The sequence below is a fragment of the Falco punctatus genome (genome assembly GCF_963210335.1).
Source record: "Falco punctatus genome assembly, chromosome: 2".
NCBI lineage: Eukaryota > Metazoa > Chordata > Aves > Falconiformes > Falconidae > Falco > Falco punctatus.
Window position 1 is genome coordinate 4,125,942 of NC_137581.1, and position 26,911 is coordinate 4,152,852.

The window sequence follows — 26,911 nt, forward strand, 5'->3', positions numbered from 1 at the left end:
CCTTAGCAAAATCTCAGAGCTTTTAAACCAGGTTCTTGTTTTTCAGTTCTTCCTTCCAAATCACCAGACCTGGCAGTGCTGACCGCTGGACTTTATCTCAGCCAGAGGGTTTAATTCCCAATTGCTCCAGCTTCAAACTGGTGTTTTGCTTTACTGAGGCCAACTTTGGCATGGCAAAGGCCTAGCGTGAGGCACGGAAAAATGAACAAAATGGAAAATCAAACAAAAGCTTCCAGCTTAGCAACTTCCCCCACCCAGAGCTATAAAAATGAACAGCGCAAAGGCTTGGTGAATGGATCCCTGCAGCGGACCGTTCATGTCTGTATATAACACTGCCACTTTTACGTGAAAAATCACAGCCTGGATTAAGGGGTCTTCCCAGGGTTTTCCGTCAAAAGCACTTGGCTCAGAGGAGAACTGAGCACAGATTTCCTCTTTCTGGCTTCCTGGGGCTGCTTGTCCCCTCCTTGGCAGAGCTCTCAGAGTCAGTCTGATGGCGATTCCCAAAAAGCAGCTCCTAAGATGTAGGCGTCAAGTAACCACATAACCCAGACAAGCCTCACTCAGAAGTTCAGAGGGTGGAGAGGAACCACTGTGATCTCCACTTGATGCCCCTGGTATCCCCTGCTTCGAGCCCCAGCGCTGGGTTTGCTGGAGGGGGGTCACCCCGCAAATCTGCAGGCAGGTCGCGGAGTGATGCGCTCTGAGAAAGCAGCTAAGTAGAGAAAAAAACTCTGCCTTTTCGCCACCTTTTCAGCACAAAGAGATGCTGAATGCAAATCTCAGTCACGGTTTTGCTTGAGGGCCATTGGTATGGGGCATGTGGTGCATTTCAAAGCACAGGCTTGACTGAAAGTAAACACAGGGAGCCTGGTTGTACCTTTATAACCTAAACTTTTTAAGAAACAAGCAACCACACAGCCTGGGACCTGGCACAGGCCACTAATGATGGCTAGTGCCCGAGGGGTGCGGCGTGGGAAGCTGCAGCCAGGCACGGGTGAGTCCCCTGTGACTCATGACCCTTGAGGTCCTTTTTGCCTTGTCCAGTGTCACAGCACCGTGACACTAGGTAGGTTCCTGATTCTTTTTCCAGTACCAGCATCACGACTTGAGCCTCTGCCTGGCCATTACACCTTAGTCAAGAAATTCTGATCCGGGGTTGCTCTTTCACAGTCTCCTTGGAGAAGTCCCAGAGACCGCCCATCCTACAGTGATGGGGTCAAGATTCTCTGTTTCCTAAACTGGATTACTACCTGCTTTTTGGGTTTTTTTTCTCCTTTATCCTATTTCAGGGCTTGCACAATACAATTTATAAGCGCCAGTCTCCTGCCTGCTGGCATTACTCAGACCTTGGTGCTGCCTTGTCCTACCCTGCACCCTGGGGTGCCGGAGCTGACCTTGGCCCCATACGCCTGGAAAACTGGGGGCAGTGCTCAGGAATAGCACCCGTCCCTGCAAATACAGGGTCTCGCTGGGAACACAGCTGTGCTGCTGTCAGGGTGACTCTGGGGTGATCCCCAAGAAAGCTAAGGGACTGCAGGGGATTGTAGCCAGGGGGATGCCAAGCAGCAGGGAGGGGGAGTGTGTGTGTGCAAAGCCGGCTTGACACCCCCCACCCCGCCTTTTCCCCCATGAGGGGGGTCTGCCAGCTCGGGAGTGGCACAGCCGAGCCTAAGTCCTGCCTCCTGCCTCCTTCCTCCTCCTCCTCCTCCTCCTCCCAGATGTTCCCTTGTGTGCAGCCATCTGTTGAGCTCCCTCCTCCCTCCTCCTGCGGGGAAGGGGGCAGCCCGCTTGCCCGGCCAGCTGCACGCCTTGGACGAGGAGGAGGAGGAGGAGGAGGAGGAGGGAGAAGGAGGAGGGAAGAAGGGGACACCCGGCCCCAAGCCTCGCTGCTGCCGGCTCCCGCCGTGGGAACCGACCCTGGCCCCGGTAAGTCCCCCCCGCCGCCCCCAGCCAGGCGGGCAGCGGCCGGGGCAGGGGCTGCAGAGCCGCGGGGGGGGGGGGGGGGGGGGATGGGGGGGCTGCAACCCCCCCGCAACCCCAAATCGCATTTTTGGGGAGGGGGGGAGCTCGCTGTAAAGGGGAGCTGGGCCAGCCCTGGGGGCATTTGCTCGGACACCACCACCACCCCCCACCCAGCCTCCGAGTGGTGAAACTTTTTTGGTGTGATGAATTTGCCTCGAGTGGGAGCTCGCGGGGGGGTGGGTGGGGGTGGGGGGGGGCACCGGTTGCAAAACACCTGGGGTGCTGCTTGAGGGGAAAGACAGAGGTCTCCGGTGGAGGTAAAGTACTTTTTTGCCTACCTCTGGCTTTGCCAAAGGATGGCGGGAGGGGGGGTCAGATTTTGGGGTGCGTACGAGCCCCCAGCCTGGCTTCCCGCCCCCGGGGGGCTGCAGCCGGGGCGGGATGAAGCGTCTCCAGGCGGGATCTCTTCCCTTCTCCTTCCCCCGGTGCAATGGTGGTTTGTGGAGTGCTTGGGGATTGCCACGGCTGCAAAGTAATCCGAGCAGCAGCTGGAGGCTCCGCACCGCCTCCCGTGCCCGGCTTCGGGGCTTTGATTTCACGCAGGGCTCCCTGTCTCCCCCCTCCCCATCCCCACCCTCCCCGCCCTCCCCTCCCAGCACGGCGGGGAGAGGAGAAGCTTTTTGGTCGGGTTCTGGTGCTGGGAAGCTCGCAGGGTTTGCAGCTAACACGAGGTAAGGGGAGAAAGGAGGAGGGGGGAGGGGGTAAAGCTTAAGAGGGGGTTGCTTGGCTGGGGTAAAGAGTCTGAAGGTGCTGGGGGGTCTTCTCCCCCGGGTTGCAGAGATAAAAGCAGGGCAAAGCTCCCTGCCTGGGAATTTCCCATGCCTGTAAGTGGATTAAGCTGGAGGGGAAGGTGTGTTTGGGGAGGGGGGGGCAGAAGGGAGGGGAAGCAGACCAGGATTTTTTTGTTCTTATTGAAAAAAAAAAAAAAAAAAGAAAAGGAGAAAAAGGCAAGAAAAAAAAAAGCTGCTGGTTGTGACTTTTGAAGCAGGAGGTCAGAAAGCACGGGGTTCCCCTGATAACGCACACACCCTGTAAACTTTTAAGCAGCTCCATGGAAACTCGTTATTAATGCTGCAGTCATTAAAAGGCACAGACCACGGCAGATTTATTAGCCCAGTTAACCACAACACGTGCCAGCTCTCTGGAAACAAAAGGGTCCGTCAACTTTCCTCCTTAGCTTGGGATCTGGGAAGGCTGGGAGGAGGGTGGCGAGGATGGAGCCGGCGGTGGCTTGTGTCGTGGGGAAGTGGCATCGCCTCCGTTAACTGACGCTCCGTCGTGGTTAGCTAGCGTGGTTAGCTAGCGTGGTTAGCTAACGTAACTCGGTGGCAGCAAGCTCACGGCGTTCATCGCAGCAGCCCGGCGAGGATCCTCCGGTCTCCCAAGTCGACAGATTTCCCCGGGTGCCTGCCATGATAAATCAGCTGCCGTTAGCCTGAATAACCGCATTCACTGAAGTTACAGTAGGAAACTTGTCTGGGTGGACACTGTGCCATTGCTCCGCAGAGAGCAGCCGGCGCTGATCGCTGGCGTTGCGCTGAAATATTGCATTGATCGCCGCTCCGGAGCCCGCCCGGCAGCACGCAGGGCTCGGCTGCCGCGGTAGAGAGCGAGGCGAGTACCGGGGGAAGAGGCGCTGTGGAAAGACAGGGTTAGACCAACGCCTTGCCGATCTCCCCGGGAATAAGGAGCACGCTGGATGTGTTAGATGCTGAAAGGACCGGAGGGAGCCCGGTATGTCCCTGGGAGTATTTGCAGCCTAAACTTGGCTGGCTGCTCGCCGTCGGCGACCAGGCGCTGCAAAGGCAAAGCGGGTTAGCGTCTGCCGTCGTCCTGGCGCGGGGCACAGCTCCTGTCCCCTCGCAACCCACGGGAGCCTGTCCCGGAGAGGACACGGCAGGTGCTGGCTCACATGTAGGTTATAAATGGCCCGGCGAGGCCCTGACCTGTGCTTGGCCGTCGCCTGCCCCCGCTCGGGTGCGGGGTCCCGCTCCGGAGGCGGTGGGTGCGCGGGTGAGCGGTGCTGGCAGGAGGGTGGGTGGCAGCACCCGGACGGACGGGTTCTCCCTTGCGGCATCCTGGAGCAGGCGTGCTGCGGGGGCACGCTGCTGGTTTGTGAATGAATTTGAGCAGCTGCTGGCAGAGACAGTGGGGAGCGATTACAAAATGCTCCGAGGCAGCAAGGACGTGGTGGATATCCCAGGGGACGTTAATTTCTGACGGCAAGGTGGGCTGGCGAGGAAGGCTGTAGGGTTGGGGTGAGGGTCTCCTGCACCCCTGTTCTTTTAAGATTGAGTGCAAGGAATAAAACAGCATTGAATGGGTAGGAGGAAATAGCGAGAAGAGCTGTAAAACAAAAAGCGTGTGCAAAAGTCTTTTATTTTTTTGGATGTAGGAAAAAGGATCCTGTGCTCCCCAGCCCTGCAGTGAACAGCGGTGTGTGCCACCCCAGCGTCAGACAGAGCTTGGGAAAAAAGGTGAGCCACCGTCTTTCAGAGGTTTAGACTTTTCCCTCCATCCCTAACTGCTTTTTTTTTTTCTCCTCTTTCAGTCTCTTCTCCCTCCTCCTCGCTTGTCAGCTGGTTGGTGGGGAGAAGCAGAGGCTGGAGGGTGGGATAAGACAAGGCATCCTTGTCTGGCAGCCCTCCTGACCCCTGGCACCCCCGGGCTGCACACAGTAGCCACAGGGCTGGCTGCCTGGCAGGCTATCAAAAGAAACTTCCGAATGCGGAGAGGTATTGAGGGCTGGGAAGAGATAAAGGCTGGCTCGAGCAAGCCATTTCTTGTCTTAAAACTTGGCACCTGGAGCTAGCGAGGTGAATGTATGAGCGGCTCAGCCATTCAGTACAGGGAAGCCTCGACATTTTCATTTGTATTGCAAATTTTACATTATTTTTTAAAATTTCCTGGGAGTTTCCATTGTTCCCTCTTGGAATATTCATGATGTGCAGCAGTGGGGGGGGAAGGAAATAAGTGTTCTGAGAATCACTCCGGCCTCCCCCCTCCCTTGCAGATGCTGCAAGCGATTAAAACAACCTGCCTGCCTTAGCACGGGACATTCCTGAGTTGCATTAACCAGGCTGGAAATCTGCCTGTTGCAGCAGTGGCAAACTGGTAAAAAGCACTTTATCTCTGCTGTAGCTGAGTGGAGGGCCATGTGCTGTGTGTAACAGCTGAGTGCTGGCATCTGTGGCTTTTCTTTTCCTTCCCCTTTTCCCCCTCCTGCTTCTTTTTTGCTCTCCATGTATCTGTGATACTGACTCCTCTCCTTTCCCCTGGTTTATGCCTGGCAGCTCAAACCCGGGTATAGGGAGAGAAATAGGGATTTTTTTATTTTTTTTTTAAACAACTTTGAATAAGAGAACCATTGTCAGGAAAAACTGAAACTTAAAGGCAAAGCACTGCTGGGGCAGATGGGTCAAACCTCATCATGTCTGAAGTCATATAAGTGCACAGAGCTCTCCAGGTGAGGCAGGACATGTCCCTGACCCCAAAATCACCCATTTTCCTCTCATCCTTAGGAATGAGATGTCTGTAGCAAGAAGCATGGTGAGGCCAAGCTTCACACAGCAGGACAGAGGAGACCCTTTCTCCAAAGCCCTTTAATTCCAGTGCAAAGGCTCAGTTCCCACCCAAGGTGCAACCCCTGTATCTACCCAGGACCAGGGTGTTGCGACCTCTTGCAAGAGATCTCCAGCTGAAAGGATTACAGGATGATAGGGTAACTCTGAATTTAGTCAGTCTTATGCACTGGAGGAGAGGACTGCTCTTCTGGACTGTCCCCAAAGGTCTCATGGTGATGTCCCTATCTCCTGTCTTCACAACATGGTGCATGGTGGCCTCCCCTGGCATTGGGGAGGGGAACAAGGTGCAAGGGTCCAGCACCATGTAGCCCGTATAGGGGGGCACATGTGAGGATGCTGTAGTTTGGGAAGTCTTGTTCTGCTGGTCAGTGAACTCAGGTCAAATCGGGTCAGGAGGTGGCTTAATAGAGAGTGAAGTGGTCAAGGAAGACGGTTGTGTGCATCCTGGGTGACCTGCAGCATCTCCACATGGCATGGCAGAAATGCCACAGAGCTGCACCAAAAACAAGGGGACAGGATGGAGCCAGGGGAGGTGAACAGCATGGGTGGGCAGAGGTCCCTAGAGAGGCAGGCCTGATGTTCACAGCCGCTGAGACTGCAGGCACACTTCAGAGTCTATGAATTTGAGGCACTTAGATACTTCTCTACCACAACCACCTCCTCAGGTGTCACCTTCCCTGTCCCTTAGCCTGGCTGCCCATTTTGCAGAGGGCAAAGCAAGGCTGGTTGTCCCGAGTGTCCAGGCAAGGCAGGAGCTGAACGTGGTGCACAAGGACAGTGGTGGCATTTGTCTGGACCTGTTGTGGCAGTGGTGGTGTTGGCTGGGGTCTTCTGTGTGGGGTGAGACTGGGACATCTTGTCTTGTGCTCCCTTCTGGTGCGATTTGAACCTGAGGATGGTACCCCCATCCCCACACAGGAATGACCACCTCTCAGTCCTGGGGTTAGTCATCCTTAAGGTGTTGGGAGGGAAACTGAGGCACATGAATGGGGACTCGTGGTAACATCAGCAGTGAGAAATGGGTCCTGCCGGAGTTGTGTCTCCCAACACACTATAGATGATCTTTCTCTCCAAAATCCCACACTGGCCAAGAGGGCATCCTAGGCCAGGGAGAGGAGTCAAAGGACTGAGGAGATACTAAAGACCACATCACTGGGGCACTGAAGCATCATCTGGGGTGGGAACTGTGGCTGGGGTGATGCCCCGCTGGTAAACCCTTTATCAGCTTTATGTAGATCCCCTTCCCCTCCCCAAATCCACCCTCGCCAAATCTTGCAGGATACCCACTGGGCATAGCCAATGTCTCACAAGCTTCCTCAGGGTGGGAGCAGCTCCTGAAACCCCAGCTGATGCTCTACCAAGCGGTTTTGTTGGCATTCATTGTTCACAGTGTCACATTGCAAGAATTACTGGGGGGAAGAAAGGCCAGGAGGGGAATGAGACGGGAGCCTCCAGCTGTGCTGTTTGCAACAATAATGGCCAGGATTGTATTTATTATCTTCTTGGTGGAGGGTCTGCAGCTGCACACGGAGAGCCACAGGCAGCAAAGAGGCCCAGAGATTATTGTGCATGGAAAAAAAAAAACCCAACCACAAAAATAAATAAAAAGCCCACAAAGAAGCCCTGGGCCGGCTGGAGCAGTGCTGAGGGGCACCCAGTGTAACATCACCTCCTTGCTTTGCCCTCCCTTATCGAAGCCAGCAGCCCCGCAGGGCTATTGGGAGGAGGGAGGTTGGGAGCTGCTGCCTTTCAGAGAGCTGAGGCCACATGGTATCTATCCTCTTAAAACCCTTCCAGCTCCTGCCAGGGCTGGAGGCATTGCCCAGCTGGGGTGAATTTCTTTTCCGTCTCCTTTACGCATGATTTCAGCTGGTGCTGGCTGCCTCTGCTTGCTGGAGTCGGGCACAGCACTGTGACTGAGGCACGACGTCGGGGGCAGCATGTGGACATCTGATTTGCAGCCACTTCTGTTTCAAGGAGAAAGGGCTGCAAAGCCCTTAGAGATACAGGATGATGGGGCTGCTATGAGCTGTTCAATCCTGGCGGGCAGTATCTCACCAGGAAGGGCAGAGGCATCACCCTGGGATATATCGCCTTCCCCTGGCACCATTCCTCCTCTCTTTTCCTTCCTTTCCCCTGCCCAGCTCATCCTCTCCAGGGGAACCCATCCATGTCCATCCATGCAGCAAGGTCCTTCTGCAGCTCAGGCCAGCCCACTGGCATGGTTAAAAGCAAACCAGGTGAGGGATGTGGGGTACATCCATAGATATCACACCTTTCCCTCATGGACCAGACAGCTGCTGGTGGGTCCTTGCAACCTGTGCTCCCCTGGGATGGAACGTTGTGTATGCCACCCCAGGCTCACCCATGGCAGATGGCATTTCCCAGCTTGGGCACAACGACGTGGCTGAGTGGCTCTGTTAACAATGAAACCCAAAAAGTGTCCATTGTGGGTAGGAGGTTTCTTCTCCCCGTGCTGCAACTCTTGAAGTTTCTTGCTGGCGGGGTGTATGGTGTTCGTCGCAGAGTGCATTCCTCTTGAATTATATCATGTCTCGGGGAGCCGGAGTGCCGTGAAAAAGTATCACCACAGCAGGAGCTGGCACAGGAGCCGGCTGGGGTTGAGGGTCAGATGTGGGAGAGCATCATCAAGGGCTGAAGCTACAGGAGAAGGCTGCTGGGATCACTTTAGCTTCCAATAATGATCTGTTAAGAAATGAGGCCCTGCCTCAGTTTCATGCTTTAAAAATTCACGTCATCTTGCTGGCTTTCTTAGTCTGGCACCAGGAATGGTCAGAGAGGAGGGAGAAGCATGTGCAACCCCAAAATTGCAGATGAAGCTGTGATCCATCATTTTTAAATTGATCTTTTTGCAAAGGGGGACACAGCCCTGAAGAAAGAGGATTTAATCCTCCCAGGGTTACTGCTGTGATCTGGGTAAAGCCTGGGTACTCGCATCCTCCCTTCGTGCATCAGAGCGAGCCCTTGGGCGTCAGAGATGATGGGGCAGGGGGATCTGTTGGTAACTTTACCAGGTCCCCCTACAACAAAATGCATCAGAGTTGGTGTAAAACTCGGTGTAAACCTCTCCTTTTGCTGTGAAGCGCCATGCTGAAGGGCTGGTCTGTCCTTCTGTTTGTGCCAAAATAACTCCTCTGCAACACAGACTGCCCGTTCTGGGATGTGTCGCTGGGTTTGTGATAAAGATCCTATTCGGGCTGAGTTTGAGACAGTTAAGAAAATATTTGTGTTCCTGGCTGAGATGAGGTCTCTGTTATGCTCAGCGAGCGCCAGGATAGCGAGACCTCCTGTTCCTGGAAATGCTCACGGTAACGAAGAGAGGGGGGTGGGAAGCAGGGGTTGCTGGGGATAAAAGGATTTGGGGTGGTCACCCCCGGGGTGATGCTGGGGCAGGAGAAAGCCCTGAGCTCCTGCATACCTTGTGGGCACCTTGTTTGATCCCATGTGTCTAGTGCTGCTGGGAACCGGTGTGGGGCTGACGATGCTCCCAGTTTGATGCTCCCCAGTTTGAGCGGTCCTGCAGCTGGCATAGCCAGGAGCCAACAGTGGGGCCAGGATGCTCACATTCCGTCTGCTCCCCGCAAGCCCCGTGAATCCCCCGCCGGTGCTGCCGGGAGGTTCCATGCCGTGCTGACGCCTGCCTTCCCCATCCACAGCCCCTCCGGAGGCTTGGCAAGCTTCATTTCCTTTTGGGAACGCCTCCTCCGGGCACAAGCACAGCTCAGCATGAGGCTGGCGAGCAAAATTGCTTTCAAAAGCCACGGGAGATTATTTCCCCCACCCCAAATAAAGCTGCTATTAACCTGACAGTTTCCCCGGGCTAAGTGAGGAAGGGGAATTTTTGTGTAAAACCCTGGTGCCACAGTAACATAATTCCTAATTTGCTGGTGCTGGAGGTGGCACCAGCTTTTTCCCACTTGAGGTGAAATTCCTGGGAGTTGGGCTGTATTGTTTGCTTCCAAGACGTGGCTTTTTGAGACGCACTGCTCTGGAGGTGGCAGAAATAGTCTGTATTTCAGCCATGGATGTAAATCAGCTGGAACTCACCGTATGGGCTGGCAGATCTGCCCACGCAGGTTTCCTTTTGCCAGAGCCCAAAATACACCACACTGCACCCTGATTTCCTGCTGGAGGGGGGAGACTGCACAAGTGGAATAAACTGTTAGCTTAGTTTAAACACTAGGATGATAAATTACCTGTGGCCTTTTGCAAAGCAGATGGGATTTGTGACATTACAGTTGGAGCAAAGAATATTTTAATAGGTCTTTCCCATTCTTTTATGAAGAAAGGATTTTTTTTTTCCTTTAGAGAAAAAAAAATAGAGCAGAGGCTGTTTCAGCTGAGCGAGGGATGTCCCATGTTTGAAAGCAAACCCATCATGTGAAGCTGTAGGGTTTGGAGGTGCTCTAGATCAATCCCATATGTCTTCTCTGAAGCCCACGTGGTGGGTTGCAGGGCTGCTTGGTTTTGGCTTTGGGGTTGGGAAATGCTTATGATGCTTAACAATTTGGCTTTGCTCTTGCTTATCTTATCTATCCCATCCCCTGTAACATCTATGAAAATCTCCCTGAAGGATGGAAAGCATGGGTGGAATGCTGGTTAATCATGGTGGTTTTGGCTCAGTGGTTTCTCTGTGTCCGGAGATGAGAAAAGTGAATGGAGATAACTGAGATTTGGGGAAAATGAGGAATGGTGTCTTGTTTTTTCCTTCCCTACCCCTTCTGGCTGTCCACAACCCAAATTCCATGGGTTTTGGTGAGATGTGGACTCGATGCAGAGCAATGGAGTTCTTGTCCAGATCTGGGAGCAACATCTCATCTCTGTTTATGGCAGTTTTGTCCTCTCTTGAAATCACTTCAGTGGGGACAAAGCACCCCACAGAGCAAATAAACCACTGGCTCATGATTTCCTTGTCTTGGCTGCCACCTGTGATCCCTGGGGACCCAGGGTTAGAAAGAATGAATCCTTCCCTGAGCCCATCCATCCCCATCATGCCACTCACCCTGGTCTGCCTTAAATACAACCACTTCTCTGCACTGAGGGAGGAGAGGTGACTTTTTCTTTCCATCCCCAGTTTGGTGCCTATTGTACTTCATTCTTCCATCACCTGGTAATGTCAATTTCTGATACCACTGGGCTAATTGCTTGCTAACAACTCCCCCTTTGGTGGTGAGGCTCTTGACTGAATGCAAAGGAGGTGCTTTTACATACATTATTAAAAATCACTAAAGCAGAAAGGAGTTAATAGAGAAATCATTCCCCCCCCCCCCCCCCCCCCCCCCCCCCCATTCCCTGCATTTAGTTTTGATTTCCCCCAGTGAGTGGGATGACGGGGCAAAAAGTGTTCAGGCACCTGCGGGATGATTTCAGCTCCTGGTCAGGCCCTTTGTGTCTCTGTACATTGAGCCATAAGGGCTAAAGCCACTGTCCCAGTGGCTGAGTTTCCCCCCATCCCAGTGCTTGCCTGCACTGGTGGGGGAAATAGGGTGAGGAGAAGGAGAAAACTGGGTTGCACATCCCTTTCCTTATATCCTGGTGGGTGGCTGGGGATAGCTCTGCTGTCTTTGCAGAGATTTGCACTTCCCACTGACAAAACCGTCAGTGTGAAGGGTGATAACCTATCACCCCAAAGCAACTTGTGCAGTGGCTCCTGATGGAGGGCTCCATGAAATTAAGCTGAATTTAGAAGAGCCAAGAGACTAATTCTCACCCTGCTGTCACTTACACCTAAAGCAAGTCCACTGAACTCCTCCAAGCCCATCTAAGCAAATGCAGGGTCAAACCTAAATAGCATATATATATGGAAGGAGTTTTACATTTCACAGGCTGTGACATTAGCTGTATTTTTTCCTTATGATGTTGCTGGGCAGGAAAAAATAGATCTCAGTGCAATTTAGACACTATTTTTTTTCCAAATACAAAATTTATATAATTTATATATATATAAAATAATGAGAATCTTGGACTCTCATTAGCTCTCCTCTCCCTAAATCCAAGGAGTCATGAACACCGAGTACAAAACCAGGGCTGGTATTTGCAAAGTGTACCCCAGTCCAGCCAACAGCAAAAAATACCGAATGGCTCAGGAAGCCCTGTTCCCATTTACACCAGAACTCCTTTGTGAGGAAGCACTAATTGGTTTAACGGGCTTTATAGAGGGGGTAAACGTAACTCTTTGCTGCATGTATGTAGGGAAGCCTTCTGCAGGGAAGAGCCAGTCTGAAGCAGGCAGAGCAAAAGCCTGGATGACCTTTTACTGTCAATAGATTTGCACAAAAGGAAAGGAAAAGGAAAGGAAAGGAGAAAAGAAAAAAAAAAAGAAAAAGGAAAAGAAAAAAGAAAAGAAAAAAAGAAAAGAAAAAAAGAAAAGAAAATAAAGAAAGAGTAACCTTGTCAGCAGCAGTTTCTTTATCATGTGAGGGGTGTGAGCCTGGGAGTTAAGGGATTAATGGTTGCTGGCTGTAGGCTGGTTTGAGCCAGCTCCACTGTCTGGTGTATGGGATCTGGAGACCGGGCTGTGATTGCATCTGTGGCGTCATTTGGACTCAGCCCCGGAGAGTCCACACTGGAAAAGTGTAGCTGTTGCTAGCGCTGCACTTTACTCGATAATTATTCTTTTTTTACAGAATAATTAACAGGAGGAGACAGGGGGAAAGGTCCCTGAAGCAATTTTATCGTTGGAAAAGCAACTCAGGAGCATCATGGTGCTCCGAAGCTGCCTCTCAGAGCCTCCCAAGTATTTAAAGAGAGAAAGAGCCAGTTATCTTTGGTTTCGTTATTTTTTCTTTTGCAGCCTGGAGGACTTATGGCCTGTATCATATCCTATGCAGCTTGTTTCACTTTCCCATAACGTTCCCTTTCCCCTGCCCCCAATTAGTGATTGCAGCCAAGTGGGCCTTGTGGGCCTTGCTATAAAGACTTTGTTTTTTCTTTACTTGGCTGATGCAAGAGACAGAAGACAATCCCCTAAACTTCTTCCTGATGAAATATTGTTGCTAATCCAGCTCCTCTGTCCTTTGCTAGAACAGCAACTCTGTTTGGGATAGGTGGACTCCTGGCCTTCCTTTTTGCTTCTTTTCTCTAAAGGTTGTTCTGTTGTTAATCGAGGATTTCCAGCACCACATTGGCAAGAAACCTGGAAATTGCCAGGATCTTTCCACCATGCCTTAAGCACGCAGGGATTTGCGTCATACGTGATCTGCTGTAATTGTGGGCTGCAGTGGAAAAGACAGGTCCTTTTTCCCCCATTCCCGTGTCAGAGCCCGATTTGCAGGAAAATTGACCCACCAAAGGGGGAAAAGGAAGATTAGGGTTTTTTTGTTGGATGAGTGAGCTGAACTGATTCATCCTGGGTGCAGCTGGTTGCTGGGTGGGACTTGGGTCTGGAAGATGCAGCCAGGGGTGGGGTGGGAAGCAGTATACCGGGGAGACTAGGCATCCTATTCCGCCACGGACAAGGTAGACATGGGGCATCCCCAAGGATGGGTCTGCTCTTAGGTGGCTTTCATACCCTCCTGGAGCAGTTTCTCTCTCTTCACCCCACTGTAGAGACAACCTGTGTTTCTGCACTTCTTACTTATGTACCTTAAGCTTCATTGGGTGACTTCAGGTCTTCAGCTCCGACTTCTGCTGCATTTCAGCTGATGCTTTGACAAGTGGCATATTCAGGGGGGCTGAGGAGTGCAGTGTGAAGAACAGGGCAGCCATTTTCTGACTCCATCAAACAATGAACTTTAAAACACCTCCTCCTTGTATTTTTTTTTTAATTAATCCTTGATTTTTGGTGATAGGGATTTCTGGCTTGGTGGTTGCCAGGGCAACCGGAGGTAGCCTAGGTAGCATCCTTTTCATGTCTGCATTCCTCAAGGGGGACGCATCCCCAAGCAATGGGCTTCCATCCAGGGTGGGATGTGTTAGCACATCTCCCTTGGATGGGAACGAGGTGGAAAAGTCTCAGCTGTGGATTGGGGAGGATAGTGGGAAATGTCTTCTTTTGAGGAATGAACAGGAGAAGGAGGAAAGCACGTGCAGTGAGAAGTGTGAATTTGCAACACCACTGTAACAGGGATTACCTCTCTCCTACCCCACGCCCTGACCATCAGCTGAGACCTGGGTTTCCTCTGAAGACTGGTTTTAAAATAAGATTATAATGTTCTTTTTGGCAGAGAAACCTCAGTGTGAGGTTTCTGCTCAAGTCCTGCCACATGACATTGCAGGGGATGAGCAGAGCAGGGAGGAGACAACAGGGCATCTGCAGGCTTAGGGAGAGATGCGGGATGTGGGGAGAAGGCTAGCACCCTGCTAGGAGCTTGGCCCCCAACCTTGGCTCCATTATCCACCACCGGGTCTCCCTGGGGTTGTCTCAGGATATTTGCCGTGCAGAAAGGATGAGCAAGATACAAAAACCAGAGCCCTGCAGCCACTCTGGACACGTAAAACGTGGGGGACAATACTGCACCCCCCACAGCTCCTGTTAAAATCAGGGGGTATAACAAGTCCCTCTGACCTGTGAAATGGCCAAAATTTATCCCTAGGATCTCTCCACACCACAACTCCCACAGAAGTGAAGAGGTCATGGCTGGACTAGCCCAAGGGTGGGCTGCTTTCTCCTGGTGACTTTCCCCCCACCATCCCAGGCGATGGTGCCAGTGGTTTCTGGTCCATGGTGTTCCCTCCAGGTGAATCTCCCCAGCGCTGCAGAAGGATAACTCATCTTCCTTTTACAAGGGGATACCTTGGCCTCCTGCCTTTATCAACAGAGCAGCTCGCAGGCAGCAATCCAAAGGCAATTTGATGCGGTTTCAGATGCACGCTGTACACAGATGAACTGTAAATGCCTGTGGCATGTCTCTTTTCCCATTTCAAGGAGCACTGTCGATCGCTCCATGCAATGATAAAGCATGCCTGTACCTGACTAAGCTTTTCATTGATTATTTGGCAATGCAGAAGTCTCTTTCTTGGACTGGAAGATGACCAGAACGTTTATTTCTCCCATCTTTTATCAGAGTTATTAGCCAAGTGGCTTGTTAGCCAATGAATGCTTCATGCTGCTCCGCAAGGGAGTTTTTAACTGGTAGTAGTGGATTGAATCTCATCTGCAAAGCAATTGCAGAGCCAGTAAGAGAGAATCTGGGGTAGTGCTGCGAGAAGGGAGGAGGCAGTAGACACTGTGCAAATATCTAAGCTGAGCTTTCCATACTGCATTTCAGCTGTGTAATGTTTTGTCCTTGCTGCTGGCTGGAGTGATGGGTGTTGCAGTGGGAGTCACTGTATCTGCCTCCTTCTGGTGATAATTTTTGGGGCAGATCAGGAAGGGAATTCCCATGTCAAAAGGGGTTTGAGCAGCTGCATAGCAAAGCCCAGTGCTGGCTTTGATTGTCCTCTCAGTTTATAGAATCACAGAATGGTTTGGGCTGGAAAGGACCTGAAAGGTCATCTAGTTCCACCCCCCTGCCATGGGCAGGGACACCTTCAGCTAGATCAGGTCACTCGGAGCCCTGTCCATCCTGACCTTGAGTGTTCCCAGGGATGGGGCACATACCACCTCTCTGGGCAACCTGTGCCATTGTCTCACCACCCTCATTGTAAAAAAATTCTTTCTTATATCTCGTCCAAATCTCCCCTCTTTTAATGTAAAACCATTACCCCTTGTCCTGTCGCTACAGGCCCTACTAAAAAGTCTGTTCCCAGTTAAACTAGGACTTTGGAGATTGTCCTCTTGCTTTTCTTTGGGTGTCCCAGCAGGAGCCCACAAAGGTCTTAGCAGTACTCAGAAAGCCAAGTCTCACACTGATGTGTCTCTGGACCTGCTGGGGTTTGATCCGGTTCCCATTGGAGCCAACGGGATGCCACAAGGAACTGAGCTGGGCTTTTGAAGAAGAAGTTAGGAGGTGCTTTCCCTGCTGTAGACAACCAGTGGGGATAGCCACTGGGTGGGATTTGGGAAAAAAAAACACCAGTAGGCTGAGCTGACGCTAATGCAGGTACTTCCCTGTATATGAGACATGTAATGTCTGAGGTTTTGGGGTTTTAGTTTCCAAAGAGCTCCCCACTGCCATAATTTCCCCTGGTAATAAAACATTTAAGTGTGTTCCAAATGCAGCTTCACGGGGTGGGAAAAATAAAAAAATAATAATAAAAAAAAAAAAAGCAGCAGTATTTAGTTTTGGAGGGACCACAGAAGGGAGCAAGCTGTGGTCTTGTCTGTACAGAACCAGAGGGGAACAGCCTTGATGTCACTAGGAGAGGGATATCTGGAAATGTGTCTGCAGGCAGGAGCTCTACCCACTGTGTCCCCTCGGCACACATACGTGTTTTCTCAAGAAACAGTTGAGATGGGCTGGAGTAGGGCTCGTCTTACTGAATTTCTGTTATTTCTATAGAATAATGGACCCCAGAGGACTGCATGTTGGCCTTCAGCAGTGCTTTGGTTGCATGCACTTTGGCCAGAGTCCCAGTCTCTGCTCTCTGTTTGCAGGAGGTCTGGGAGTTACTGCCAGACAAGTCGTACCAGTGATCAGGACAATATTTTTGCAACTCTTTTTCCCCTTTGCAGTTCTTTTGCACATTGGCAAGTAATTCCTGGTCGGTCTCCTGGGAAGGAGGGCAGGGCCGAGAAGACGGTGCTGAAAAGGGAGAGTAGCTGCTGCCAAGGGGTGGGTGAGGGAAGATGAAGTGTGAACTTCTAGGAAATGGTCCTGGGAAGGTGCAAGGGCTGTGGGGAAGGCGCCTCAGCCAGATCAAAGGCTGTGTGGGAAAGATGATACTGCAAGGAAGTTAACAAAGTGCTTTTAAACAGTGATGGAAAAGGTGAGAATAGAGACCAGGGGGGCTGAGATGGGGACTGGAACATGTATTTAAAGGGAACTTTTTTCTTTTCTTTTTTTTGGCTAAATGAGTGCTTGGCATGTGTGTCTTTGTTTATGGCAATCAGCATAGCCAATGACCAGTGCTGATGGATCTCGTGCCTGGTTTGGTGGGAGTTTTTGTAGCTAACCTCCTGGAGACCTTGCTGATAAGGCACGAGGATCCATCACCCATGACTGCAATGGAAACAAATGAGGACAGCCCTTGCTGCCTCTGCTGACCTGCGGGATGCTGGCATGCTCCAATTTACCCTCTCCAGAGATGCTTTTTTGGCTGGCTCTTGAAATTACACACTTCTGTTCCCCACAGTTGTGAAAAAGAACTGGTAGGGTGCAATCTGAAGAGGCCCAGCAAAGTCAGGTCAGCTCTCTTCCACCCTCAGCTGTGAGGCTGGAGGGACAGAAATGTCTTAGATGGAGGAGGGCCAAAACCAGAGGGTTGGAGACAGCTCCTTGCTTGTTGGCATTGTTAATCAGAGATAATACTTAATGTATTTAGCAAAGACTGCCCAGAGGCTCTATATGAAATAAATTGGATCTTTCCACTTGATGCCTGTGCAGGAGGCCAGGCCCAACACAGCAGAGTCTGGGTTAGACTGAGCAGTTCTTGGTTCATTTGCTCTGGCAGGCAAGGAACCAAGTGGCTGTTGCCTGTCCCACCTGCCACCAGCCTGAGAAGGGTTGGTTTTAGCCACCTGATATAAAGCAATGGTCATACCTACCTAAACACTTCTAAATTTGCATCTGAAGTCTATGCAAAGGACACGTGCTGTCCATTTGGGCAGTAGGCAGGTGGCCTTTCTAGCTGTTCATCCGCGATGATGTTCTGATGATGCCATTATCTCTGTAATCTATAGGAAATCTGAACGGAGCTTTGGTTTTTCCTTTCCTGATAATACTTTTGGACACCTAAGGCTCCCACTGGGCACACAGCCCAGAAAAATGATTTCTCCAACCTGTCAATGCAGGGTCTTAAACCCAGTGCTCCCCAAACTTACATACATGCCGTGACTTGAAGACCTCTCTGTACTGGTTTGCTAGGCTGTAAAATGGCTGTTTCAGCTGTCATTTAGCTTCTTCCATGGTCCAGTCAAAAGGATGCATGTTGGATAGATCTTTCTTCAAGGCAGCCTGCTTTTCTTGCAGCTAATTTCCAGTTGCGTCTTCACTTGGTTGTATCTGCAAAGACTCTTGACCCAATTTTTCTTCATTAAATTCCTGCTAGGGTTCGTAACATGAGAGACAACGTGTTTGGGATATCCATGCTATTTAAGACTGTACTTTATCTATCCCTTTGGAAAGACAGAGCGGAAGACTGCACAACTCAAACTACATCTACAGTAGGGTAATTTCTGTGGCAATTAAATCTATTTCCTTATCTTCTTGTTTTCCAGGTCAACAATGCAGTCCCTAGCCTGGTTCAATTTGCTGCTTCTCCTTCCTTGTTTTGGTACGACCAAAACCTGCTTCCCTGGCTGCCACTGCGAAGTCGAAAGCTTTGGTCTCTTTGACAGCTTTAGCTTGACCAAGGTGGACTGCAGTGGAATAGGCTCACACATTGTTCCCGTCCCAATCCCTCTGGATACCTCCTACTTGGATCTATCATCAAACAAACTGGAAACAATCAATGAATCGATGCTTACTGGCCCTGGGTACACCACCTTGGTAAGCCTCGACCTGAGCTACAACAAAATTGCCAAGATTTCCTCCACAACCTTCTCCAGGCTTCGGTACCTGGAGTCCTTGGATCTGAGCCATAACTCTCTGCAAGTCCTTCCGGAGGACTGTTTCTCCAGTTCTCCTTTGGGTGACATAGATTTGAGCCATAACAAGCTCTTGGATATCGCTATAGACATTTTTGCTTCAAAAGGTCAAGGAAAACCCCTGAATGTGGATCTATCCAATAATAAGCTCAGCACAATAACGAGGCACCGTGAGAAGAGCATCCCCAACATCCAGAACTTAAATCTTTCTGGAAACAGGCTAACATCTGTGCCAAACCTTCAAGGTATTCCTCTCCGATACTTAAATCTTGATGGGAACCCTCTAGTCAAGATTGAGAAAGGAGACTTCACGGGGCTGAAAGATTTGATTCATTTATCCCTCAGTGGCCTGAGTGGCTTTGGAGAGTTATCTCCTTACAGCTTCAAGGAGCTACCAGCCCTCCAAGTTCTGGATTTATCCAGCAATCCCAACTTGAAGTCACTGACTGCTGAAGTTATCTTTGGTCTGAACTCCCTACAAGAGCTCAACCTCTCTGGAACAGGTGTGTCATCCTTGCCAAAGACTGTGCTGAAATACCTGCCTTCCATCAAAAGCATCACCTTGGGGAAGAACATACAGTGTCTTAAGACCATCAAAGAAGGCCAGTACCACCGACAAATTGGGCTGACCAAAAAAGAGGTCCTCAGTTGCCACGACAGTCACGGCTCCGTAGCAGCAGCACCTTACGTTTCGTGATGAAAGCTGGGGAGAAGGGGTGGGTGAGGGAGGGGGGGGGGGGGGGGCGTGGGGTTTGTACAGATGTCGGACTGAGATGGCTTGCAGTGTGCCTTTTGTAAAACTGTCAATAATTTATATATTTGTATATGCCAATACTTGATTGTTTGTGAATTTTATAAACTCTCAAAAATCCTGGCCCATGTCATCTGCAAGCTCCAGATTTTACCTGGTGCGTTGAGGTCCTCACAGAGCCAGTTAGCTCAAGAGTGGTGATGCTGCACAGCGGGGACCAAGATGCTCTGCAGGTCCCAGGGCAGAACAGTTGGCCTGGAGCAAACTTTTGTGCTCCGGACATGTTTGTAGGAGCAAAGCTATGTCTCTCCAGAGCACACACCAAAATGTACCAACTTTGTAGCTACTTGCTTAGAAACCCATGTATCATCCTATTTTTAATTATTACTCCCGAAGAAGTGCCTTCTGGATGTTGCCTTCATTAGCAGCACCCTGTTCCCTGTCATGCACTTTCAGTCTTGAAGAAACATTTCCAGACAAACCTGAATACAGGGTGCTCCTAATGTGCTGGTTTTTACATGTTATTTGCATAGGTGTGCAGTGAACGTTGAGTAAGTTGAGAACTTTTCCCACAGTTTTCTCCCTGTTTTCCCGTCTCAATCCTTTTCATGTCTAATTACTTTAGGTCCAACCTTGGCAACCTCCTGTCTTTCTAACCTTAGCGAGCCATGGCTCAGAGGTGATGTGCAGCAGAGTGAGGGAAGCAGAGGGGTCTGCCAGCAGTCACATCTCACCCAGGAACCAGCCTCCGATGAAGCAAATTAACTGAGTTGCAAAGCAAAGAGATCATGTAGCCTAGCGTAAATAAATAAATAAATAAATAGAAATCCCTCCTCCCTTTCTGGGGAAGCTTGGAAGAAAATTTTGGCAGGGATTGTCATCTTGACAACCTTATCAAACCAAGAGGCAGACCCAGAAGACGTGTGAGTAAGCTGTTTTTCCATGATGACGTTCCTCATCTAAACACATCTGCGACTCAGCTGGGCACGTGTGAAACAATTTCCAGCACCAAAACACTCTTCAGAATGTGCCACGGGAAAAAATTAACACTGATTCCTGCAACTCTGGAGTGTTTTGTCTATCACAGGAAAGATCTTGGGTTTTTTTTTTCCAGAGTTGTGGTTTTTCTTTCTCTCACACAGCTCCTTGGCTGCCAACTGAAAGCTGATAAAAAGCCTGGTCCTCAGAGATTTACTCGTTTTTTTCCTCCATTGCTGAAATGCTGGCAAAGCAAAGGGGGGCCCCTTTCGTCCCTCTTCTTCCCCAGGCTAGGAGAAAGGGGGAGAAGGCAGCACAGCATGACTCAATGCCACGTGTGAAGCCTTCAGCTTGCTTATAGGAGCTCCTATATCTGGCACGCTCTGCCCTGAGGGTGGGATGTTGTGGATGGGGGGGTCCTGCTCAGGCTGATCTGTGCCTGGGTCTCTAAACCCAGCCTTGCATCAGGGCAACCTTCAGTGTTCGAAAGGGATTTAGAGAGGTCCATGCAAAGGTGATGCAGATATAATACCATCCCACAACCCTCCTTGGGAGTGTTGGGAGGAGCTCAAGCTTCATCCTCACACCCCCAAAGATCTTTGCAAATGGAAACCCTGTTGCCCAAAGCAGCTGTCTCCAGGGATGGCTGAAATCCACTAAGGCCATAAAAGCCAAAGTCAACACCTCATTTTAGATTCTGAAATCCCTCTCCCACATTTTCATCTGTCTCTGGCTCAGTGATTTGTTTGGGGACCTGAGGGTGGGATTTTAACCTTTTCTTTCAGTGCTGGGGCTTTTGCCCCTCTGCTGAATCTTTGCAATGCTCAACCAGCCTTCACAATCACAAGAAACACGATTTTCTTAAAAAGGCAATGGGACTGCCTACAGGCAGGGATCTGGGGAGGAACAGCAACCCACTGCAGTGCAAGACGGGGGCAGTTTGGGAGGAAGGGGGTGTTTTTTAGTGGATCTTGCCTTTTTAAGAGAATTCTTTTCTGCTGGCAGAAAAAGTAATTTTTTTAAAAATGTTTAATTTTATAAATCTGTACGTAGATGAAAAGTTACGGGATCACATACTGTTAAAGTTACTGTCTTTGTGCCACTGTGGTAAATTTAAAACCCAATGTGACAATCCAACTGAAGACTGCAAGATTTCCTTGTGTAATCTCACACTTGCTGCTGGCTAAACAAGTCTTAGCAAAAGCTGGCAAATACTGTCGCTGTGTTAGTTTGTTTTTTTTTAAAGAACCTCTGCAGCATTGTAAGGCTTTGTGATTACTCACAATATAATAAAGTGATTTGGAGGAGAATAAACCCAGATCCCCCAGATTTATTGTCTTAGTGCTGGGAGGGTGGCAGCTGTCACCGGGTCCAAAGTGCTTCTTTCCTTGCTCTGCTCAGCCCCACGGGTGTTGCATCCCCAAACTGGGGGCAGGATTTGTCCCACAGTGTTTGGCTCACTGGGCTCTTCGACTGGCAGACAGGCTTGAGAGCTTCACTGGCTGACTCGAAGGAAATTACGGACACATGGCAGTGGAGCAGCCCAAGAGGATCTGGAGCAAATTTCCTGTTCCAGGATCTACTCCAAAGCTTGTCAGAGATGGTGGGGATCTCTTCATGGACTTGACCAATGTGGGACACGGGCTGTTAGGGTTGAAAGGCTGCATTTGCGGAGTGGATGAAGTGGGGAGAGCCCATGAGCTGTTTCACAAGACCATGGGGGCGGGAGGAAATGAAGGGGTGCAGGAGTGATGCCACAGTACAGAGAGCCGCACGCTGCCAGACCGCAGAGCTTTCAGCGGTGAGATACACGTGGTCCAGTCTCAGCACTGCTCTCCAGGGAGCGGGGGCTGCTGTGTGGAGGGCTGAGAGCATGCAGAGCCATTGCAACTCAAGAATAAATACAGTCCTCTCAGGAGGGCTTTGCTGCTCTTAAATAGCAGATTTAATTTTAAGTACTTCTCAGTGCTGTGTATAAAAGCAGTGTGAGCAGCACCTCAGGGAGAAAACTGCCTCTGGGAAGCTGCAGTGTTCCTGGTCCTCCCAAGCCTGAAGGGGCAACAGCATCTCCCACCCAGGCAGGCAGAGCTGTAGGCTGCCTGGAGGAGGCTGTTGGTTCTTCATCTGCCTCCCAAAACTGCCCTGTCCTCCAGGATGGCATGCAAGGTACAGTTGGACTATAACCTGGGGACTGACATCTCTAGGCAAGGCCAGATCTTGCTCCCAACACTGTTATAGACTGTAGGTCCCTTAGAGGTGACCACTCCTCTGGTGCCCACCATTAGGCTGCGATCATTAGGCTACACCACCATGCTCCTTCTGGGTCGGATCCCTCCTGCCCTGGGATGCAGGCTCGGTCCAAGCGGTGGAGAGTGTCCTGCTGTCCTGGGGAATGTCACTGTCCTGGGAGCGATGGTTCTGAGGCTGGATTCTCCCACTTCCTCATGAATGCCCCACTTATATGATGCCCCAGCACTGTGCTGGACCTTGTCCCTCCCAGTACTCCTTGCCTTAACATCTTAGTTTTTTAGTGATTTTTATTATTTTTATTATTTTATTTACCTTTATTTAAATAGCCTTTCCGAAGTCCTCTGGGTGGGAAGAAGCATGGAAGCCCCTGTGAGAAGCATGAGCCCCCACATTGCCCATGCATGCCATCCCTTTCCACCATGGGATGTGGACACCTGAAACAGAGCACTAGTGTCCCACAGAGGAGAAAAAGGCACAGGGTGGCTTTAGGCTTGGAAAAGTTGAGGAGGCCCTCAAGCCAGTTTCCTGAAGCTGCTGTCAGCTTGGTAATGAGGTGTGATGGACTAAACCCGGTGTCAGACATACCTCAGCCCTCACGCCAGGAACGACAGCCGAGCTGGGTAGCTGCAAGCTCTGGCTGTCTGCAGGACCGGCTCAGCTCTGCGGCCGGATACGTTTGCCCTGGCAAGCAAGATGGGCGTTTTAATTAGACTCGGTATTTTTAGAAGCAGGAAAACCTCAGCGGAGGCTGGGCAGTAAGGATGGGCTGGGTTAGGGAGGGGGAAGAAGTGGCTGAGCTGGCATTTGCTTGCAGCGCTCTGTCCCCTGGGGGGTTATCAACATCCCAGCCCCCAGGATTTCTTCTCCCCATCTGCCTCATGTCTGGGGGGCAGCACAGGACACTCTTCTTCTCTTTGCTTGGAAACATGCACCTCTTGGTACTCAAAAGTTCCCATTTTCTTCTCGCCCGTCTGCTGGAGCTGTTTCTCCGGGTTGTCAGCTGTCAGCCTACAGAAATCCCTTGCTGACTGATTATGTGACTGACTTCATAGCAGCAGTAGGTGCCGTCCTTTTTAAAAATAGCTGCTCCTCTGTACACTTTCCATTTTGCAGGAGGTTTTTATTTCCAGCACGTTTGTTCCACACACCCTGGTTTGGTCAGGCCAAAAAGCGCAGATGCACTCTTGCCGTGCCAGAAAATAATGCTGCATGGCTGGGCATAATCCTTGTGGCTGACCCAGGATCTGCCTCCTGGGAAAGCTTTGGGGCAGCCAAACTCTCTGCCCCATGCATGTTTCCAGAGGCAGGGATGTAGCATTATTCCTGCCCCATCACCCCCGAGACATCCCCTTCCTTCCCCTTTTGAGGGGACAAGCAGACCTGGGAACCTGATTAAAAGGTGGAAAATTGGAGCTGAAACTAGGCCATCAGATAAATCCTTTCCAATAATAAGCAGGGAGTTAGAGCACTGGCCCTTAATCACAGCCTTTGTCTCCTAGCATTTGTATGCCTGTGTGCATGCATCCCTCGGCACCAGGACAACCCCTCCCCCCTCCTGCCCCATCCCCACCCCTGCACTGCCTTTCATGAATGGCATTAAAATAAAAGGGGATCGCTCTGCTATGGAGGAGCACCCCAGAGAAGGCAGCTGCCTGCTGTGCCAGGTGCTGTGCATCCTTCAAAAAACCCCTGCCAGCTGCGAGGGGGTGTGCTGCCACCCTGCCCACCTCCATCCCCTCCAGTGGTCCAACCTCCACTCCAGCTGCACCCCAGTGGGATAAATCAGCCTGAAAAAAAGCAAAGTTTTGCCCCTGGAAACTTTCCCACCGCTGAGGTGATGCCCTTTAACCCCTGCTGCTGCCTGCCTGGACCTCTGCACCACACGCTCCCTTCCTCTTCCTCATTAACGGTGGATGTGTGTCACGGCACTTGCTGGTAATTGACTGGGGCCGTGCTGGGAATTTGAACCTACATTTCAAAGAGATTGTTAACCTCCTTTTCCTTCTCTTTGAACTCCTTCGCTTTATTGTAGGTTAAAGGAAATACATGGTTTCTTCCTCCCAGAGCCCCCTTTTGACAGTGTTTCCTTACCAGCAATGATGCTGGTGGTGGCATGCTGTTAAACGGCGTGTGATGATGCATTCTGGTGGGCTCAAGCTGCCCATTGATTTTGGAGGAGATTGCAGGTAAAGGAATGGTCCAGAGATGTCCAAAGGGCTGGCAGAAGCACATAACATTGCTGTCCCGGCCAACAAAGGACCAATGAAGGGCCACAGGTTATGGGTCACTCACCCAGAAAATGGTTTCAAGCCCCTCTACCATGCCGGACTTTCTGGGTGGGCTTAGGCACATAAATGACAACTTTTCCGAGGTGTGTTTCCACAGGTAGTTTAAGTCACCCTGTGACTGCAGGGCAGCAGGGGGAAGTCGTCTTGACCTTCCTTTCCATTACATCAAAGCCAGCATTTGCACAGCCCTTCACTGTATCAAAAAAGCAAAAAGACCAGTTTTCAGACCCGTCAGTGAGCTGAACCAAGCCATCAGGTGGCCATCAGGCACTAGCAGAAACGCACAGCGAGAAGAGCATGGTGCCCTGTACAATGAGCACCCTGAGTCCCTCTCCATCTGGACTCTACGAGCGATGCCTGCATCCATTTTACGTTCTAAACAGGTGGACTGAAGGCTCCCAAGTACCTCTGAGCATCTTGACTGCTTATAACCTATAATTTGACCCTGGCTGGGCTGCTATGAAGACAAATGTATGTAGGACTGTGAGGCATTGGACTATTAGATTAACGAATGTCTTGACAGAGAAGCTCTGCATCACCAGAGCTGACACCTGCATTGGTAGGTCTCTGTTGAAAACCAGGGTCATCCTTGGGCCTATGGTCCTAAAATCCTTGCATTATTAATGATGCTTTCTCAGCTGACATCAGTTATCCTCTTTGCCCTTGTTGTGCTTTAACCCCAGCCAGCAACTAAGTACCATGCAGCTGATCACTCACTCCTCCTGTCCCCTGGTGGGATGGGGAGGAGAGTTGGGAAAAAAAAAAAAGATAAAATGCATGGGGTAGGATAAGAACAATTTAATAATTGAAATGAAGTAAAATTTAATAATAGTAGTAGTAGTAGTAACAGTAGTAATGGAAAGGGAGATAACAAAAAAGAGAAATAAAACTCAAAGAAAAAACCCAAAACAAGTGATGTACACTACAATTCCTCACTGCCCCCTGAGCGATGCCCAGCCAGTCCCTAAAGAGTGATCCCACCTTCCTGGCCAGTTCCCCCATTTTATATATGGAGCATGACACCATATGGTGTGGAATACCCCTTTGGCCAGTTCGGGTCAGCTGTCCTGCCTGTGTCCCCCCCCAGTTTCCCATGCCCCTCCAGCCCTCTTGCTGGCAGGGCCTGAGAAACTGGAAACTCCTTGACTTAAACACTACTCAGCAAAAATTGAAAACATCAAGGTGTTATCAACATTATTCTCATCCTGAATCCAAAACACAGCCCTGCAAGAAGAAAATGGACTCTGTCTCAGCCAAAACCAGGACAGCCCCCATGGCAGCATCTCTGAGGGGCTGGAGTATATTCAATACCCCTCTTGTTCAGTAAGAATTTGAGAGGAATTATCTCAGTACCTTCTTCTCACCTCCTGGGACAGGACCAGGTATGATGGGAGGGAAGAAGGTCAGGGATGGAGCAGAGATGAATTTGGGGTCCTTCATGGGGTACACACCTCTACGGTTCTGATGAAATCTATAAGGCCTGAAGCTCTCTCCAAGCAGTGCTCTTTTTCACCTCATCTTGACTTCATTTCAGCTGCCCTTGAATGTGGAAGGCAAGTCTTTCATATCCTCATGGCTCTACTACTGTCCCTAATTTCACCACACCAGGCTGTTAAGTCTCCTTCTGCCAATGACTGTCCTTACCTTTTTGTAGGACTCACCCATGCAATAGTTATCACAGCTCAGAAAATGCCTAGATTTCAGCTCAGCCCTGCTCACTCACCAAACCTAAGCTCTTAGCTTCATCTGTCGGGAGGGAGAGCACACCAGTGTGAACTTCAGTCAGACTTTTACACCAGTACGTCCTACCTCGTGGTTGCAATGAACCAAGTGCAGAGAGCTACCACAGGGTGGCCAGCATTCATAAAACCTCATTGTGTTGGTCAAATACCTGAGGACTCACATTAAAGCATAAATCAATCTGTGCTGCTCCATAACCTTTAGGATATTTCTGAAGAACAATATTCTACAGTCTTTTCTTGCTTTACAGGTACTCACTGCTGTCATTTCTTTCATCATTTCAGTGATTACAAAACCTGAAATAATGCATAGGTTTGTTTGCTGGAAGAACTGGGCATCTCTGGAGGTAGTTCTCAGACCTGCTGATCTGCTGTGTCTGTCTAAGGTAAGAAACTCCTGAGGAGGGAGTAGTTTTTCGTGTGAGATACGCCAAGGAGAACAGATTCCTGTTTGGTCCCTTCCTGCAGTCTCTCTTGCAGGAGCACAAGGGGAAAGGCTTTTCCCTATTTTGCCACCAATCTTAATCATCAGCATAAAAATTCTCTGTTTTCCCCACAAGTATTCATTCATAAAATTTTTCTTATTTAATTTTTTTGTGAAGTGTTTGCTTGTCTTCAAAAACAAAGCCCACTCACCAGCTGTCTGT

General features: G+C 50.3%; 1 protein-coding gene and 1 long non-coding RNA gene across 7 annotated transcripts; one reads left to right on the forward strand and one right to left on the reverse strand.

Moving 5' to 3' along the window:
• The first annotated feature begins 1,577 nt into the window (after window positions 1-1,577).
• TSKU (tsukushi, small leucine rich proteoglycan) lies at window positions 1,578-21,301 on the forward strand. 6 transcript variants are annotated; one of them, XM_080375162.1, is made up of 4 exons: window positions 1,578-1,929; window positions 4,421-4,502; window positions 16,186-16,285; window positions 17,890-21,301. In XM_080375162.1, the coding sequence occupies exon 4, from the start codon at window positions 17,897-17,899 to the stop codon at window positions 18,953-18,955; it is 1,059 nt and encodes a 352-aa protein (XP_080231288.1). In that variant the 5' UTR covers window positions 1,578-1,929; window positions 4,421-4,502; window positions 16,186-16,285; window positions 17,890-17,896; the 3' UTR covers window positions 18,956-21,301. The 6 variants fall into 6 exon arrangements, with proteins under 6 accessions (XP_080231288.1, XP_080231284.1, XP_080231287.1 ...); XM_080375163.1 differs by lacking the exon at window positions 1,578-1,929 and adding an exon at window positions 2,351-2,696; XM_080375158.1 differs by lacking the exon at window positions 16,186-16,285 and having other exon boundaries at window positions 1,584-1,929.
• On the reverse strand, window positions 3,106-4,414 carry LOC308058804. The gene is made up of 2 exons (XR_013925974.1): window positions 3,972-4,414; window positions 3,106-3,432 (listed from the first exon to the last, which is right to left on the reverse strand). It is a non-coding gene; the product is annotated as an uncharacterized lncRNA (long non-coding RNA).
• Window positions 21,302-26,911: the final 5,610 nt, after the last annotated feature.

Excerpts from the sequence above, each read along its gene's own strand:
- TSKU (XM_080375162.1), top strand. The coding sequence starts at position 17,897 with ATGCAGTCCCTAGCCTGGTTCAATTTGCTGCTTCTCCTTCCTTGTTTT.